This window comes from Pteropus vampyrus, unplaced genomic scaffold (assembly GCF_000151845.1).
Source record: "Pteropus vampyrus isolate Shadow unplaced genomic scaffold, Pvam_2.0 Scaffold243, whole genome shotgun sequence".
Lineage (NCBI taxonomy): Eukaryota > Metazoa > Chordata > Mammalia > Chiroptera > Pteropodidae > Pteropus > Pteropus vampyrus.
This window is the reverse complement of record NW_011889024.1, coordinates 1,372,930-1,391,437: the sequence shown is the minus strand read 5'-3', so window position 1 is coordinate 1,391,437 and position 18,508 is coordinate 1,372,930. Positions and strand designations below refer to the sequence as shown.

The 18,508-nt window shown below is 45.5% G+C and overlaps 1 protein-coding gene and 1 pseudogene across 2 annotated transcripts in view; both read left to right on the top strand.

The window, feature by feature from the left end:
• The first annotated feature begins 1,422 nt into the window (after positions 1–1,422).
• On the top strand, positions 1,423–1,746 carry LOC105301575 (annotated as a pseudogene).
• A 5,396-nt stretch (positions 1,747–7,142) lies between these two features.
• Positions 7,143–18,508, top strand: part of MAML3 (mastermind like transcriptional coactivator 3) — a 391,909-nt gene continuing 380,543 nt past the window's right edge. For both annotated transcript variants that reach the window (XM_011374301.2, XM_011374300.2), the window contains exon 1: positions 7,143–8,474. In XM_011374301.2, the coding sequence (XP_011372603.1) occupies positions 8,004–8,474 (471 nt within the window). In that variant the 5' untranslated portion in view covers positions 7,143–8,003. The remainder of the gene's footprint in view (positions 8,475–18,508) is intronic.

Below are 18,508 nucleotides of genomic sequence, written 5' to 3'. Positions count from 1 at the left end.
CAATATCAAACCATTAAATAGATACCTCTGGGCAATTTTTCATCAGACAACGAAAGTGTTGCTTTGTGTTCTTAAACTGTTGTGTCTTATTATTTTTAAACTTTTCGGCGATGTGTGTAGGATGATAAACCTTTCCTTAATTCTGGGGTGTAATTCTAACTAAGTTTAGGTCCATTGTTTTTTCCGATCCCCTTCTTACGACTTTTGTTTTAACAGTGACACACCTTTTCCTAGCCCTCCCTCAAACTTCGAGAAGTCAAGAGCTGACAGGACTCGTCTTCTGTTAACCTGCTGCTTTACTTACATTTCCATCTCCCCACTAGATTATCAAGCCTCCTTGGAGAGGAAAATGTTTATGTTTAAGTACGCATCCCTTGCACCTAACACAGGACTTGTCAATCGTCGATAAATATTTGCTGAATGGATGACAGTCAGAGCAACAGAATGGCTACAAGACCCCTACGACAGTGACAAAACTATACAAAGGGGAATCCAAAGACGGAGGCTTTGGAGCTGATTTGAATGCAAGTTATGTAAACTCTTTAAACCTTCATTCTCTCATCTATAAAATGGGAGTAATGATATGGTGGTGTTGCATCTTTCTCAGGCATGTAGTTGTAACTGCCTTAAAACCCTTACATCATCCATGGAGTAGAAGCACACATGGTTTGGCACATTCTTCTGCTGACTCTCAGCAACTCCAAATACAGTTCCTCCAAGCACAGATGAAGAGATGAAGTAGATGGAATATGTATGTATGTTTGCACACACACACGCACACACACTCACACACACAGAGAGCATATAGTTGAATTCACGTCGAAGGCATATCCGGGCCAACTCTGGTTTACATTGTTGGGGTTACAGTTAGGGTTGTTGGGATTATTAAGTTTGTTAGCATATGGAAAAAGCCTTGCCTAAGAGCTGACACGTGGCAATGGGTGTACCGTAAATATGAGCCCCTTCCCCATGCTGACAGAGAGCAGAGTGCAGTGTGAGATTCTGCAACAGGCTGGCCTGACTCCATCTGCCTCTCTTCCACCCCTGTACCTCTCCAAGACAATTTATAGAATACCTCAAGCACCTGAGAAGCAGCATTTAAAAAAATAAGTCCCGTCTTACCATGATTTTCTTACACGGTAGTCAGATCGTCTCTGCAGCATGGCCCCCACAGCCCGCCTCTCCTCGGGGCCTCTGTCCAGGACCCGTCACAACGCCTTTTCCAACTTTGGTAAATTGTGAACCATTTACTCTCTCATTTCACTCATTCCCCAAACACAGTTACAGGCCAGGTCCTGTGTCAGGTCCAAACGCCAATAAAACACAAGCAAGGGATAAGCAGGTGAGCAGACAGTCGTAATGCAAAGATGTCTTTCTAGAAGAATGACTTCTGAGCTGAATTCCTTCTAAACACTGTCCGGCATGCAGGTCATCATGAAGCGCTCCCCTGAGGTGTCCAGCATCAACCAGGAGGTGCTGGTGCTCATGGCTAAAGCCGCCTTGGTCTTAGTTCAATATCTAGCCACTTATTCCTTCGGACGTGGCAGTGGAAAAGAAAAGAAAGCGCTCGCTTACAGTGATTCATCAAATACTGCAGAGGAGTCAGAAACTTCTCAGTTTCTCGCAGACATATTACCAAAGAAGATATTAGCTAGTAAATACCTGGAAATACTTAAGGAGCAGAGGGAAGAGGAAGAGGAGAATGCCAACAGCGATGACAGCGCTGAGGACGAAGCGGAATCCTAAACGAAAAATGTGAGATCTGGGCAAAACGCTGTCATTTCACTTTCATAGAAATGTAGAATCTTAATATTAAAAAGAACCTTAGGAGCTTACTTCATGTCCTGTTCCTTCCGTAGGGTGTTCTTTGGGGTCAGACTGCCTGAGTTCAAATCCGACTCTGCCACTCTAAATCTGTGGTTTGTGGAAAACTCCTTAAAACATTCTGTGCTTCAGTTTCTTAACCAGTGAAGTGAGGGGCTAATAAAAGAACTTTATTGGATGGAATAGAGCAAGTTTTCAATGAATGTCGATCATTGAAATTATATCCTATGCTTTTGCTGGGTCACCGGTAAATGTTTATGAGAAAGTACAATTTATTCAGTTCTTTGATTATATATTAAATCATTGTTTCTAAAGGTAACAGTTTGCCTGCTGATATGCTTCCAGTAAATCAAAGACTTTATAAATATTTCCCCCAAATTTTAGAAGTCTTAAACATCTAACATGGAAGCCAGACCTTGTTCAAGGCAGATGCCTCATTATATCAAATTATTTAGCACTGAGAGCAGAGGTTTATGTGAAACAGAACGAACGGCTTTTAAAAAATTTGTCTACCGTGGACTTTAGATAACCTTTGTCCTAATCACCACAAAACGATTACATATATATATTAAAATACGTGAATGAGAAAATAAACTCTATTAATTCATATTCCTCTCAAAATTTATGACATGGTCTAGAGCTCAGTAAACCCCTTCTTAATAAAAAGTGAAAATTAATAATGTAAACAGGGCCTTGTTAGGAATATTTAAATACTTAAGGAAACAAACTTTTGAAACACTCGTGGTCCACAGGGGATGTCACCTATGATCAGTTCGTTTACTAGGGTAGAAGGAGCTCATTAAAATAGCTCCAAGAGACCAGTTATAGTAGACAGAGTACATGCTTCAAAAGTAATGAAACTCTACATCTTTAAAGATATTAGATAATTAAGATTTTCAGTTAAATAAATCTGACCTTTCCCCCCTAATAAAGAAGTTTTACTACACAGAGATAGATATTAATACAACGTACTCAAAGTACCGATGTCAAAAAGGCTGGTCAAATTCATTCTTCTGGGATTTTTGCCTCTGTGTTGCTTTCCCACTACTTAAAGATCACAATTCAACACACCCAGTTAAGGTTAGGGAACGGCCCTGAGCCCCAGGTGCTAGTTAGTGATTCTGGCACTTAGGCAGAGCAGATGGTCAGGGGAGTGTGTTCTTCGTCACAGGCTCCTGCCCAGGCAATGGTTGTGAACTTAAGTGGATTTACAACTGCCTTCGAATTTTTTTCTCTCCTACGCTGAGCTTTCTATAGTGTGTTTCATTCTGTGGGACATAACAGGATTTTGGCAATGCTAGGTTAAAGAAAGTTAAACATGCTTTGCTTCAAGATTTCTTGTGGCCTTCAAAGTGATAATGAATCTTTGAGAGAGAGAGAGAGAGAGAGAGAGAGAGAAAGAGAGAGAGAGATGTGGCACAGATCATTTCCTCAACTTAATTGGCTCAGAAGCCTTTCTAGAAAATATTAGAATGCATCTGCTGCATTGGCAAAGTAAAAAGTGTATAAATCAGCTTTAGTCCTTTCAATGGCAGCATTGTCCCAAAGACATAGTCTAAACTTTCTGGACAGCCTTGGAGGATCTGGCTCCTGCTTATCTCCCCAGCCTCGGCCTCATTTCTCTTCACACCCTCTCACACTCACGCCCATGTGAGAGGAAACCTTCCTGTGGATCTGTTGGAACAATAGGCCTCAGGGCCTTGCTCTGGCTGCTTCCTAGCTCCCCAACCTTCGCTTGGCTTACTTTTACCCAGTTTTCAGAGTGAGTTCTGGAGAAGCCTTCTTAGACCTCCAAGCATGCACTCCGAGCTCCTTTTATGTGTTCCCATACACACTCCATCTTAGTCCCATCACTGCGTACCCTATCCCGAGTCTGGCTGGCCATCGTTTTAGATCAGGGCTGTGTTCTACATGCTGTTTTGTTACACTCCCTGTGCCTACCAAGGGTTCCTGGCACACAGAAGGCCATAACTATTTTTGTGGAATTATTGAAGTGACAGCTCTGGCTAGACAGTTAAGGGCACACCCCGCTGCTGCTAGTAAATCAGAACTGCCTGGGCCCACTCTGTGGGCGTATATAAAGGTTTGCTTACCTGTACGTTGGTAGCAAAGGGTTCCTACCTTATCTTAGTCACCAAGTATCTTAGGGTACAATTATGAACCTAGTTCTCTTCATCCACATTAATAGGGAAGCAGAAGTGGCTCATCCACTGACATTTCTATACAAAGACCTTTTTCATAACACTGGGACCCTGGGCCCTAATATATGGACATGGGAGGATGATGCAGAGTTGGCTTAAAGAGAATCTAGTTCAACTCCTTAGTACTGCCAACTTTGGCCCGGAGCCAGAGCCTCAGGACAACCTGAGACAGGTACTTATTCATCAAGCCCTTCTTCTCTGTGGCAACCAGAGAGGTATCATCAAAGTCTAGGCCGGGATTCACCTACGTAATTTCTTTCTCGTCGCTGCTATGGCACCTCAGATTTCTTTGCCATTCCAGAGCAACAGCACTGATGATGTGTCTCTAGCTCTGATCTGGAAGTTTTGCTCCACAGCAGACTCACAGATGGTCATGCTATCACAGCACTTGATAGGGAGAAGAGGCTAAAATTGCTTCCCCAGAACTTGGACCTCTCTGTGACTTTCAAGGTGTTCTTTAGTATGGTGACCAACAAAGCTGGCAGCCTTACAGGAATATATCATGAGAGTCTCGAAGTAGCCGGTGTGTAAAGGCTTCTGACCTTCTTCCAAGGTCACTGGAGTAGACCCTTTCAAATTCAGGGTGACTGGCCTATGCTGCAGAAGATCCAAGTCTCGTCCATTTCCTGCTTCTTTCTTCTAATCCTGCACAATTAGGATGGGGTTTCTGTACGTCACAGCAGAGTACTGCGCAGACCACCACACAGTTTTACAGTCCTTCCTGTCCCCAAGTTTTGGTCTTGGAGTTTGTGGCCACTCCTACCCTCTCGATGAGGTAAAAGATGGGTGCCTGTGTGTGTGTATACATATGAACAGCCAACCTTTCTTTTCTGTAGGGTCTACTCATGCACTCACCTCGGGCAGCAAACTATCCTGTGGTTGTGCAAGAATAGTTTCATTTATCATTGGGGAGCTCTGGGGTAAAGCCATTGAATGTGCTCCTCCGCCCGCTTGTCCCTCCATGAGAAGGATGCAAATTCTTATTCTTGTGTATTTTTGGTCACTCTTTATGAGAGGAGAGGCAAGCAGCTTGATGGGAATGAATATTGCTACTATTGTTGTATTATTATTATTTTTTTTTCCAGAATGGCAAACTCTCAATGAAAAATTAAAGTCAGTCAAATGAAAAAGCTAGAATTAGAACCCAAGTCTCAAAACTGAAGACCCGGTGTTCAAGACCCTCAAACTTGCTGCCTCTGTAAATCAAATCATTGTCTTGTGTGGGTGATGTAGGCACGACGGGCAGGAGGAGGGGTAAGAATCAAAGTAGAGTGATGAGAGCGCAGACTGAATGCAGACCTACTCTTTATGGGGAAGCCATGTATTTCCTGAATTAATAGAGATATTATTTAGTGAATACTGTGACTTCACAAAGGTCACTTGGCGAAGTCACAATTTTTTATAATGTTCTCTATTTTTATGATCTAATCCGACTTCTTGCTATTAAACTAATTCGGTTTAATTTTCTAACATACTTGGAGGGGCAGTGGCGATACAGAAAATTATATGTCACCTCACCCTCTGAAAAAGTATGGCAACTTTGATGAAAGATACTCTCTCACACTAGTTTCTCTACTAAGAGGTAACCTCACACCATGTTAATCAATATTTCGCTGCCCATTTTACCATGTAATCCAGTGGATGTTAAAGAGAATAGTTCACCATATAGACCTGATTAATTGAAGAAAAATATAGCTTCTTAATGCTGACATTATGAGGTTAGAAACAGCATCCAATGCTAATCTGCAATGCCAAGAAATGAAGATGGTTTAAATCAGATCTCATGACTAATGCATGAGATCCAAAGTTCTTTTATTCCTGGCTATTTTAGAAAACTGGGGTGTATTTTTACCCTAAAAACTAATTCCGTAACATTTATTGAGATAATACAAAATGCCTTATTATTAACAGCACACAATCAAGATTTTGTTCTACTGATGATCACAGAAATGTTTCCCCGTTTTAATTTTTTAAAAAACTTTGCAACCGATTAAGTTCAGATAGAAGGATATTATATCTGATCCTTAATTGTTGTTATTGTTGTTTTTTAAGTCACTATCTGGAAAGCTGAAGAGTTTAGATTGTTCGCTGTGGTCGCTATTCCATTTTAATTGTACTTGTGAATTCAGTGAAACAGAAAGAAATATATCTAGCAATAAAGTAAGCCTGTTATTTTTGCTTGTTTTTGTTTCGGTCATGACAAACTGTGAAATGCTTTGTTTTTCCTATAGTTCTGGTGCGTGAAATCTGCGATCTTTCCACTTGATTTAGGAAGGACCCTTAATTACTGCTGTCATTAGCACCTAGTGTTCAAAACAGTGTTAAAATGTCCTGTTGGTCTCACCTCCAAGTCCCCGCTTGCTTTATTTTAATTTTTTTCCAAAGGTAAGTAAAACAATAATTGCCTTAATAACAATCATTATGTATAGCGAATTAAATAATATTCCAAGATTTTTGGTGCCCATTTTTGTTCAGAATTCAGCATTTGTGTGTTAAGACTGGCCCACAGTTTGAACAAGTGTCCATAAACAGGGTTATTACTAGCAAAGACTTATTACCTGGGTTTTAAAAACAAGTCATTCATTTGCCTTTTTCTTTCCACATGGATAGGGATGACAGAAAACTGCTGTGAAGCTTCAATGTTTCTGCCTGGTCATGCACAGTTCTGCAATATAATGCATAAATGTATAACAACAACTTGGGCTTGCTTGATACCTCTCTTGGAATAGGGAAATCCAGCTAGGCGCTTCCATGTGCCTCCCCCACCCCCCACTCCCCCGCGCGCGCGCGCGCGCGCACGCACGCACGCGGACACACACAGACACGCACACACACACACGCACACACACCCCAGTTCAAAAGTTGATTCATTCCCGAGATCCCCCAGAATCTTCCTTTTTCTCTTTTCTGGCAGCTCCGGCTTGCCAGTCTGGCTAGTAGTGAGCTTGGGGGCGTGGGAGGGGCGGGGAGCGCGAGGCGAGGGAGGAGGGAGCCGGGTGCTGGTGCGTGCCGCGCCCGCTCCTGCCGGGTGAGAGTCCGGGCCGGGTTTTGCGCCGTGTCCCGGGGCTTGTCTCACGGCCTCCAGCCGCCGCCGCTGCCGTGTTTACTGAGCTCGCGCGTCCTGATATCACTCCGCTGGCATGGAGGAGGAGGAGGAGGTGGAGGAGCGAGAGGAGGAGGAGGAGGCGGCGGCGGCGGCGAGCAGTTGATCATTGTGATGGTGGCAGGAGCAGCGGCGGCAGCGGCAGCCCAGCCGAGCGTTAGGGGCTGCTCTCCGCGCGGCGTTTTGCAAAGGACTTCACCGATCTACTTTTGCAGTCGCCTCGGACTGTCCATGTGTTTACTTCCCCCAGCCCGAGGATTCGATATCTAGGTTCCTGTGAAATGCAACTGAGCAGCCAAAGTACTTTGAGAACACGGGGCGGCATAAACACCAAAACTTTTTTGTGGAAGGAAAATGCAATAAGCAAGCTTGCCGTTTTCCGATGCGGTGTGGAGTGAGTGTGTGTCGCGCGTGTCCGCACTGGAGGCATATGCTTGTGTGTGTACATGGGGTGTGTTTTTCGGTACGTAGGGAGAAAATGCTTGCCAACCACCGGAAATCTCCTGGAATTTATTAGAAAATAATGGATTATAAAAAGAAGGCAGGCGAGGAGCGGATCTCCCCTTGAGTTGCAACCCGATTTGCTGCTGGCTCAGTTTGTTGATTCTTTTTGTCGATAGGTGTCTGATGGCATTCTGATCCCCCCTTTTTTCTCCTTGAGCTTTACAGTTTAAAAGAAAAAGGGAAACAAAAAAAACCCACCCCCAAATCTCTCCTCCTTTTTTTTTCGCCCCGTCGGGATCGCTGTTTCCATCCATGTGCTTGCGTCTCCCCCGCGTTCCACTTAAACTATTTTAATCCTTGGACCCAAGGAGGAGGCTGATAGGGAGGTGGATAAAAAAAGTTCTTCCAAAATAGTGTGCCCGGGGAGCAGGATGGGGGATTTCGCAGCCCCCGCTGCTGCCGCGAATGGCAGTAGTATTTGCATCAACAGTAGCCTGAACAGCAGCCTCGGCGGGGCCGGGATCGCTGTGAATAATACTCCCAATAGTACTCCAGCTGCTCCGAGTAGCAATCACCCCGCTGCCGGCTGCGGCGGCGGCGGCTCCGCGGGCCCCGGCGGTGCCTCGGCGGCGGTTCCCAAGCACAGCACCGTGGTGGAGCGGCTCCGCCAGCGCATCGAGGGCTGCCGGCGGCACCACGTCAACTGCGAGAACAGGTACCAGCAGGCTCAGGTGGAGCAGCTGGAGCTGGAGCGCCGGGACACCGTGAGCCTCTATCAGCGCACCCTGGAGCAGAGGGCCAAGAAATCCGGCGCCGGCACCGGCAAGCAGCAGCACCAGAGCAAACCCCAGCAAGATGCGGAGGCTGCCTCGGCGGAGCAGAGGAACCACACGCTGATCATGGTGAGGGCGCGCGCGCGTTGGGGGTGGGGGGCGTGGAGCTTCTTACATGGGGGACAGGGGTCTGATTTGCACGGTGAGTGAGGTGGGTCGAAGCCGAAGGGTTAACGTCAACTTTTCGGAGGGAAGAGCTGCCGTCGCCGCTACCTGTTAATCTGTCAGCGGTTGTCAAATTTGGGGAAGAGGGGGCGAGAGGGGAGAAGCCAGTCACGACTGCGAGGGGCGGAGGGAGCCCGGAGGAGCGGCAGAGAGAGGCACTGGAAAAGTTTTTTTCCCCCTCTCCCTTTCTTAGAGACTGATTTGAAAAAGAGTGAACCCAGAGTTGGAACCTCGCTCCTCCTCTTCACCACTCCCACCCCACCCCACCCTTCTCGGTGCTGCCTCGCGTCCCCAGACGCGTTCCCTCTCGCCCACCCCTCTCCGCACATCCGCCGGGTGCGGGGGTGAAATTGATGCTGTCGCAGATTCTGGGCGGGCACCGGGCCCTCATCCCCCCGAGGGAGGAGGGAGAAGCAGGAGGTTCTCGCCTCCTCTCCCCGGCTCACCCCCCTTTGGGCTGAGAAAGTCTGAGAGTTTTGTGAATGAACTTTGAAGTGGATGAGAAGCGAGCGAGGGTGGCTCGGCGCGCTCATTCGCGGGAGCGCGCGCGGATGCGGGGCGCGTGTGCGCTCCTCCGCCGCTGGAGACCCGGGGCCGGCTCGGCAGGTGGAGCGGCGGGAGGGTCGAGGGGGGGAGCGGCCGGCGGGGGTGGGAGGGGAGAGCTGCGCCCTCGGCCTGCGCCGAGCCCCCGCCACGCAACTTCACTGGGGATCGTGTCCCCTCCTCCTCTTAAACTTGCGTGCACCGAGTCGTCTCCCTTTCGCCCCCGCCCCACTCCCCGCCAACTTTCTAGCCCCATCTAATCAGCCCGGAGGAGTGGATGGTAGCAAAGAGCTGAAACAGGCTTAAATGGCTGGGTGGGTGGGTTCGAGGTAGGCTGAGCAGCCAATGGCTTAACTTCTCGGAGAGGAAGGGGCAGTTCCCACCCCGTAACCCTGAGGGTAGAATCCTTTCTCTTATCTCCTCTCTCCGGTTCTTCTACTTTCCTTTCGGGGTGGGGGGAGGCCGGAAGCTTGGGAAAGGTGTCTGCAGCCCCCTCCCCCCAACCTCCGCCCGAGTCAGTGCGACGCGTCTGTGCGGGGTCGGCGGGCGGTGGGAATCGGCGAGCGCCGAGCGCCTTCGCCCGTTCTCCTGGCACACCGCACCACGATCGGCGGCGCAGGGCCCGGCGCGGGCGGCCCTCGCGGTGTGCGGTGGATAATCGCGCACGTCCGTGGTCGGGAGTCATCGGCGCCGGGGGTAGTGCGGTGCCGCCGCGGGCTTGCGCCGGGCGCTCGGTGACAAAGAGCCGGCTTGGGGGAGGGGAAGAGGCGAGGCCGCTGCGCTCGCTCCCCACCCTCTCCACCTCCCCCGCCCTGCACGTGAAGAGGAACAATTTGTTTATCTTGGGCTTCAAGAATCCTGCCCTCCTCCCCGTTCTCCGAGGCCGCCCAGCCCCTCCTCCTTCCCTTCCCTGCTCGCCGCGATCCTGCCCAGTCCCGCCGGCAGCACCGCCCTCCTCCCTTTCCTCCTCCCCTCCTCTTCCTCCAGCCCGCCTTCCCCCTCCCTTCTGGGACGCGACCGTGGGGGAGGGAGCGGGAAACGCTTTGTCCGCCTCGCGGCCCAGCTCAGCCCCGGAGGCCGCGGGCTGGGAGGGGCGCGGCCCCCCGCCGCCCCGCTCCCCCCCGCCGCGGAGCCGGCCCCGCGCGCGAAGAAGAGGCGGACTCGGTTTTGAGCAAGAGCGGGTGTCACAGAGTCGGGGAGGGTGGTTCTCGCTTTACAAACAGGAAGCCGAAAACCGCTGGCACACTGTAGCTTTTTTGATTGTACCCGGAGGCGGGGCCAGCCCTGCGTCTTGCCTGTATCTCCAGCGCCCTTCTTGTTACCTATTCCTCCCTGCCCCTGCCCCCCCCGGCGCTCTTCCGCGTATCGGGAGACTGACTTTGCGGACCTGAGACAAGCAGGATTTGAGGGGCACTGAGGATTCCGTCCTTGCCTACTCCGCGCCCTCTTTCATGTGTACACCCCACGCTCACAGAGGGCGCAGAAATGGGCTGCTTTCGTGAGGCTCCCAAACCTCGGTACTACGGAATCCCCCCCCGACTTTCCGGGATGGAGGACCGCCGTGGCCTGACCTCGCCAGTTGGGCACCGCTGGAACAAAAGCCAGCACCGTTCTCAGTGCCCGGTAGCTTTTCATCGCGGGCCGACAGCGGTAGAGTTTGCGGCCAGAAAGTTTTGCTGTTCGGGTCGTGTTCTCTCCAGGGTGCCACATCGGCCCTCTGCGGGACTAAGGGGAGGCCGCGGTGTGCGCACGCCTGGGTTCTAATACTATCCGTAGGTGGAAGCAAGCCCAGGATCCTGACCTTACCTGGAAGGAGATAGCGAGCCTCAGCCAGAGCTTACTTTTGAAAATGAAAAGATACTGCTTACTTGAATGGACGAGACATAAGCTGTAAACTTCATAGTTTAGCAAGTTAACAGATAAACTTGAAGAATGACTGCCTGAAAATAACAGTTTAAAATCAATTTCGTGACAATTTACCCTATTCATTAGACTGATGTAAACGTCAAGGCTATGCTGAATGGGAGTATATTCCAGCTTCAACTGTATTTCGTGTATGCATCTCCCACAGATACCAGTGGGAAGTATGTGTGACGAGTGTAATGAAAATAAACAGCCTTAAATCTTAAGTATAGAGTTGCATTCTATGTACCACAAAAAGGAAAGAAAAATTAATGTCATCCTTTACTAGTTATTTTTCTTTTAAACATAATTAGCTTAAAAATTCACGTTGGCCCCTGAAAGGACAGGGTATTTTAACTTAACCTTTGTGTGAGATAAAATCTTGAAAACCGGTTGCAAAGAAAATGTTGATCTTGATTTTCTTGAATTGGCTGCTGGATTATAGTTGTGCTCTGGTAGGGCACAGAGCAATTATATTTAGTTCTCAGATTGGGCCCTCTCTTTGGAAAGCCCTAAAGAAAAGCAATAATCAACCAGAGCCAAATAATAATAATGATGATGATAAAAATAAAGACGAATAGGATTCTTTTCTGTTTTATTGCTATTGTTTACCTTCATAGGGCCAATATGTCCAAAGTACTAAATATCGATTGGTTCTCTCTCTGCCTGGCTTCGGTTAAGAAGGCTGTCTAATCAGGGCTTTACCTCTTTTGATTTGTTTTCTTATCTTACACGTTTACATCCATAGGCATGAAAAACAACAACAAGCAAACAAAAAGCAGGGTGGTGAGGTGGAATAGAAATCTCCCTTGGCTCCAGACTGCTGGGCGGGGCCTGGGTTTGTGTGGGTCTCTAATATCCCTCCCTGAATGCTGGAGATCAGGGAGCCCAGGCCGGGGCGGAAGCTGCATTACCTCGGGTAGTTCTGAACCTGTAGTCAAAGGATATGCCACCCCCCACCCCATACTTGTTTATACAGATGTTTATACAGTTAAGTTTAGGACTGGGGCCCCCTACCCCCCACTCCGCCAAGATTTGTATTTGTAGGACAACACTATTGAATTCACCTATTAGAGAGTCTCATTTGGAAACGGGCCTTTTCCTAAAATAGTTTTAATTATTTGTGGTAACAGGGGGAGACATTATTCATTCTATGTACTTGGAACTGAAATTCCACTTAAATTTTATGGTATACTCCAAGTGACAAGTTCTTCTTCAAGCCAAAGATAGATTGACTTGACGAAAGTGTAGTCAGTCATTCAGGCACACCAAAAAGCATGACAGTACTGTCTTCAGAAATTCAAAATGGTGGTAATCTGCCTTGACCTCAGTAAATCCCATGTTTTCACCACTGTTTCACTGTATAGCACCGTTATAATTTTAAGAGCGTGCTTAATTTATACACAGTTTACAGCCTGCATAAATCCAGGTGATTTCTGGTCTGAAGAGTTTATCACTTATAAACTTCATTTGATAATAAGCATATTAATTACTGAGTATTGGAGAAAACTGTTCTATCCAGAAGGTTCTCATCCATTGCTGGAATAGACCCCGGAAATATCAACATAATCAGTCCATCGCTAAACCTCCTTATACATGAATCTGATTTCCCATTTCTTATCCTGTTGAAGGCAAATTACTGGCTCCAGGGTTTTGGGCAAGCTTGTAATGTCAAACCATTTGTAAATCTTACCTGTGAACCCTTTCATTGGTTTCTGTTCTACTGCTATCCTGGGTGACAAGATTGACAGGTGTCTCTTGAAAAGCCTTCCATAGCCCACACCGGGTGTGCCTTAAGTTTGTGAAAAACTTTTTGAACTTTCACATCTCTGTACTTCCCAAGTGTTTGTCTTTTCTTTTAATTTTCAAAAGCATTTTTTTTAAAAAAATAAAGCTCTAATACGTATTGGTTATATTATTTATGTTCTTTGTGGTGCATTTTATTTAGTACTGGGCAGCCAGCGATCAGAAAAGTAGAAGCACAGTTAATCATTAGTCATAATCTCCAAAATGCTCTCAGGCTGAGTTCATTCCCAGGGAAAGCTGAGTTTTCAGGCAGGTAGTATATGTGACCCTCCATTCTATACTGTCTCATTAGAATTGTAAGGGCAAGCTTTAGGATCTTTGTAGGTTTTCTGCTGCCTTATATGAGGAAAATAAATAGTTCAGGTACACGGTTTACTGATATTTCTACAAGAAGGATGAGGATTTTAAACATTAAAGTAGTTAGAGTTATTTTCTAAAATACTTCTCGGTGACCAAGAGGCAACTGTTGCATTTTCTTGAGAGGATTCTTCCATTGATTGAGAAAAATGAGGGATCCTGATACCTATCTCTTATCTCTTTCTCTGCCCCTCCCCCACGCCTTAGTGCTGCTAACACGGAAGGAAGCTAGCTAGTATAATGAACCATTTTACACATTACACAGCAATTCTTGGACACATTTGAAGCACTCGTATTTAATGTCATTCATGGAATTATATTTGCGATTAGAGCTCTGTGTTTGTTAATTAGCAGTCCTGTACTATATTCTTGAGCTTAGGGTGGCCAAATTCTGTCATCTTTTTCCACATGACCCATCATAGAGAACTGTGAAATCAATCAGATATCAAAATCTTATAAAGAGGGACATATTTAAAACTCGGTCCCAAGATTTTCATATCTGCCTTTTAACTCTCCCCAACTAGCTCTGCATTTTTCAGTCAGCTATTCAGAGCTGATTATTGAGTGTTCGGGTCCTGTAGCTTCTTGCTTTGTTTGTCCTTCCGCCTCCTGCTGCCAGCCTTTTGGTCTTTTCACTGATCTTTAGCACCTTTACCAAAGAGTGGGAAGAAACATTAAGAGAAATTTAATTTTGGTGCTTCCTACTCTCATAACTAATGAAACAGTGGGGTAAGATACCATCTATTTTGGTTGAATTATGGATTTGATTTTGCATATCGTTTACTCATCATTACCACAAATAATAGAAAAATAGACTGAATTTAAAAGTTGTATTCATTCCATCAACAATATTGGTACATGGTCCCTAGTGCTTCATAGAAGAAGATGCTACCCTCTCTTTCTTATACTCTAGACTTTTTGGCAATGTGAGTTCTTTGTAGATTTTCAGTATTCTAGCTAGGTTTAAGAGGATAACTGGTTTTTCGTTTATTAGTTTTTCATCAGCGTTAGGCTTGATGCCAGTGACATCTCAACAGCTTCAGGTTGCGTTACATCCCTTTCTCATGTCAATTTAAGTAAAATGATATGCTTTACTTTCCTTTTCTTTCAAATTAATTTGTCATTGGTGTCTGCCCCGAAAAAGTGACTTACAGATGACAGTTTCAAAGTTATAGGACCCCCCTCCCAATTATGTTTTCATTAAAAATGCAGCATGCTTTTCAGACGGACATTACAAAAATTCATTATTCATGTTTGTGAGCTGGATGTGTAACTTCTGAAAGTCAACCCTCAGCAAGAACTGATTCATATTCCTTAACGTAAAAAAAAAAAAGTTTTCGTGTTCAGGTCTAAGAAAGTTTAAAGAACTAAAGAGATAAGGTCAGGTAAAATTACTCAGAAGATGGAGTTGAGGGTCTGCAGTATAATAAATACTCCAAGATCATAGGATTCCATTCAGAGAAGAAGCACACGCATTTTTTTTTAACCCTACCTGGATGTTCCATCTGTTAAACAGTCGAGGGGCTTTTGAGGTGTGGATAAGCAACTCCGTTTGAGAAAGAAGCACAGCATTCCCTTAGGGCCAAATGCACACATGCATGGAAAAAAGAAATTACTACTGTGGCTCATGTTTTTTAAGGCAAGCTGTGTATACAACTCTTGGGGGAATTTAATAAAAATCTCCAAAGGCTTGCAGTACTTCTTCTGACATAAGGAAAGTGATTCCCAAATAATAATTTAGATATTCCTTTTTAATTATATTGGACCTCCCATGGCTTGGAATGACCTTTATGCTGAGGTAGAATCTTAAAATAGGAGTAACTAATATTCATCCTCTTTAGCAATGGCGCAACAACTGTAGAAAACTTAAGTGAGATATTTAAATTTTAACTAACAACCTCCAGAATTTCCTTTTTAACTCCTTTAATCTCCATCCTGTTGGGTAGAATCTGGTTGTGTCATGTTTCCTGTTACGAGCTCTCTAGTCCAACTATATAAGCCTTTACTTGTGCATGTGAAGACGTTACTAGGATACGTCACCGTATGTCTCTCCTTCCCCCTCAGAATACCATTCTCCACCTCCCGAAAACTCAGGTCTGGACAGGTGCTTCTTTCCCTTCAAAGGAAAAGGCTGAAATGCCGTGAGACTATTTGTGCAGATTCAACCTGGGTCGCAACTGTGACTTGAAAGGATTGCACGGCTCTAAAAGACAAGCTCTGTAGTGCCCTTTATTCTCACAGTGGTTGGTTATTTTCTTTCTTTGATTATTTGTTAGATGCCGAAAGTAGCTCAGTGATTGAGAATGAATCTAAAGGGACTGGTACCCAGTAAAGGGCTTTGAGGAACTAGTAATAGGTAGGATAGGAGCAGCCAAAGGCGCTGAGGACTTTGCGTCACCCAGAATGGGAGGCAAGGGGAGAGACATGAGAGAGATGCTCGATTTTGCTCATTTGTGGTAAACAGCGTCCTGCTGCCTTGGGAGTTGACGGAAGTAAAGTATGCTTTTTGTAGTCTATTCTGAACCAACAGACCTTACTAAAAGGCAAATATGTATTTTCCAGAGCTGATGGCAATATTGTTTGTATGTGGGAAAACAAAGTCATGTTCCTAAAATATTTCCGTGCTCTCTTAAATAATTACTACTGCCGTTGGAAGGGATTTGCTACGGGTTTTCTTTAAATCAGTGATTTTCATTCAGCGGAGATTTTGTCCACTTCACACCCCTCTGAAACATTTGGCAACGTTGGGAGACATTCTGGTTGTCACGCCTGGAGGGGCATCTACCGCTGTCCTGTCCGGTGGGTAGAGATGCTGCCGGGCGTCCTGCATGCAGTCCGCCCACCACAAAGGATTCCCAGGGGGGGTCCCAGTATTGGTGCTGCCGTTGACAAACCCTGGTTAATGAAGGAGCTCCCCTAGAAAGTTGAAAACACACAATGGGGCTTTACTTACAGCTTTCCAAAACACTCGTCACTGAAGGAGCGGTGGGATAAGGGGTGCCTCCACGCGGTGCGGGGTGCCTCCACGCGGTGCAGAGCGCCGGGGAAGAAGGTAAAGTGCTGCCGTGTCACATTCCAGCTCCAGCCACGTGACAGGCTGGCTTTGCCTGTCATAATTGTCTGCCTCTGTCTCCTTGCCTGTCAGGAAGGGGAACAGTAGTCTTTCTTACCTAACTGAATGGTCGTCAGGCTCAAACGCATTCGTGTGTAGGAAAGGGTCCCAAGGCCTTGGTGGCACTGTACAGACGCTTGACCTATTTTTATGAATTCCTTTCATACCCCTTCCTTTTTGCCTGCTGCCCTAGTGCATCCTTAAAGTTGAGTGACTCAAGGCATATTTCACTCATGCATCAAACCAAGGTCTCATGATTAGGGAGTGAGCAACCGGTTCATATTAGACGCTGCTTCTCGGCTCTGGGGAGACGGTGGCCTCCTCGCTCTCAATGGACTGTCACAGCAGGGCACGTTTGCACGATTTGGTTAGCTGTATGAAACGGTCGTTGTGGTTCTATGAGAAACATGTTCATGAAAGTCATCAATAAACGAACATTTAGGAAAAGCCTAAGAGTGCTAAACACTTCGTGTCTTCTTGTAAACTTTCTGTAGCTATAGCTTTTCTTGCATTGTTTTCTATAACATTTATTTCATTGTTTTTCAAATAATATCACTTTGTTAGGGGAGAGGGTTAGTTGACATGGTAGAGAATAAAACGAAAGTATGGCTGTTAAAAATGAGGCAGATGATCGTCTTTCCTTCCCTTTTTTTGACTTGGTGGCATTTGTAGCACCAAGATCATGGCTTGACATCAGGCTTTTAGAGGAAATTAGACAAAGAAGAAAGCACTGAAAAAGAAGCAAGCAAGAAGGTGCGAGGACTCAACCATGTCACATGAAGAACAGTTGGAAGACCTGAGGTGTTTAGTCTGATTTGGAGGAGGATATTGTTGCTTGCTTATAAGTTTGAAGGGCTGTCATATGAAGAAAGGGTTAGATGTGCTCTTTATGGCCTCAAGGAGATAAAGTTAGGATCACTGGCTGGCACTTATTAGGAGCTAGGTTTGTTTTAATATTTAAAAAACCCCCACAATTATATGAAAATTAGTATTAAAAAAAACCCCACAATTATATGAAAATTAAAGCTGTTCCAAGGTGACATGCGCTGTTTTGATGAGTGAAAATGTTTCAGTAAAAGTTGTTCGATTGGCCGAAATGTTGCAGAAGGGATTACAACATCTTCTTTTTTAAATTATAAAACTTTTAAACAGTTTATAGGAGTACAAGGACTTTGTCTCTTCATCATATGTCTTCGTGTCTAGGAAAGGATCTGCCTGTGTATAGGAGGGACGCTAAATACTCGTTGAATAAATTGCTAATTGTAAGGGAGATTAAGAATGACTTAATTCCTCTCCTTCACTGTTACTCTACTTCTTAGAAGTTACTGTGGTTTAGAATATCTCCAGACCTTCTTCTGTTTGCTTACATATATGCTAAATATTCTATATTATCTAGAATGTGCTAATTTTTCCCTGATAAGTGAAATATTATACCTATGGTTCTCAGATCTACTTTTTCCGTATACTGTATTTTGGAGATTTGTCCAAGTTAATACACATAGATCCTCAACTCGTTCTTTTTAACCGTTAGGTAGCATTCCATAATATGAACATTCCATGATCGGTTAAATGATCCCCTGTCGTTAGACACATTGGTAGCTTCTCATCTTTTGCCAATTTAACATTAAGGCAGTGAACATCCTTTTCCATATTTCCCTTGTACACATGTGAGCATTTCTGTGGCACAGATTTGGACTTCTTTCTATATGTGTAGTATGTGTAAATAGAAAACATCGGCCAAGAAAATCCCCTTAATCAAATATGGATGAATATAGCACCCGAATCTTACTACAGTCCATTTTAGGGCAAGTGATAACTGTGTCTCCTTCAAAATATGGCTTAAAAAAAGGTATCAGCCCTCGTAACTGGTGTTGGTCATTGCCCCCTGGGAGCGCAGTGTTAGGGAGCACAGCGTCAGTTTTTAATGGCTGTCTATCTGGAATACACCTTACAAGAGTGACTTCCCTCCTTTTTATCTGGTCCTGGAGAGGGAGTTGGGTGTGGTGGGGATCCAGTTACCAATTCCTGTTCATGATGTGAGAGTGGAAAATCCACTTTCTTGAACAAATTTATAGTTCTCGTCACCTCTTCACACCTTTGTGTTTCACAGGCCTGTGCGGCTATATTTGTAAAATGTATTTCAGTCGGTGATACAGTACCTGGGGTGGCAGGGGTGCCGGTTTGAGTGGTCATAAGAAATCTCAGGTTTATGAGTTGA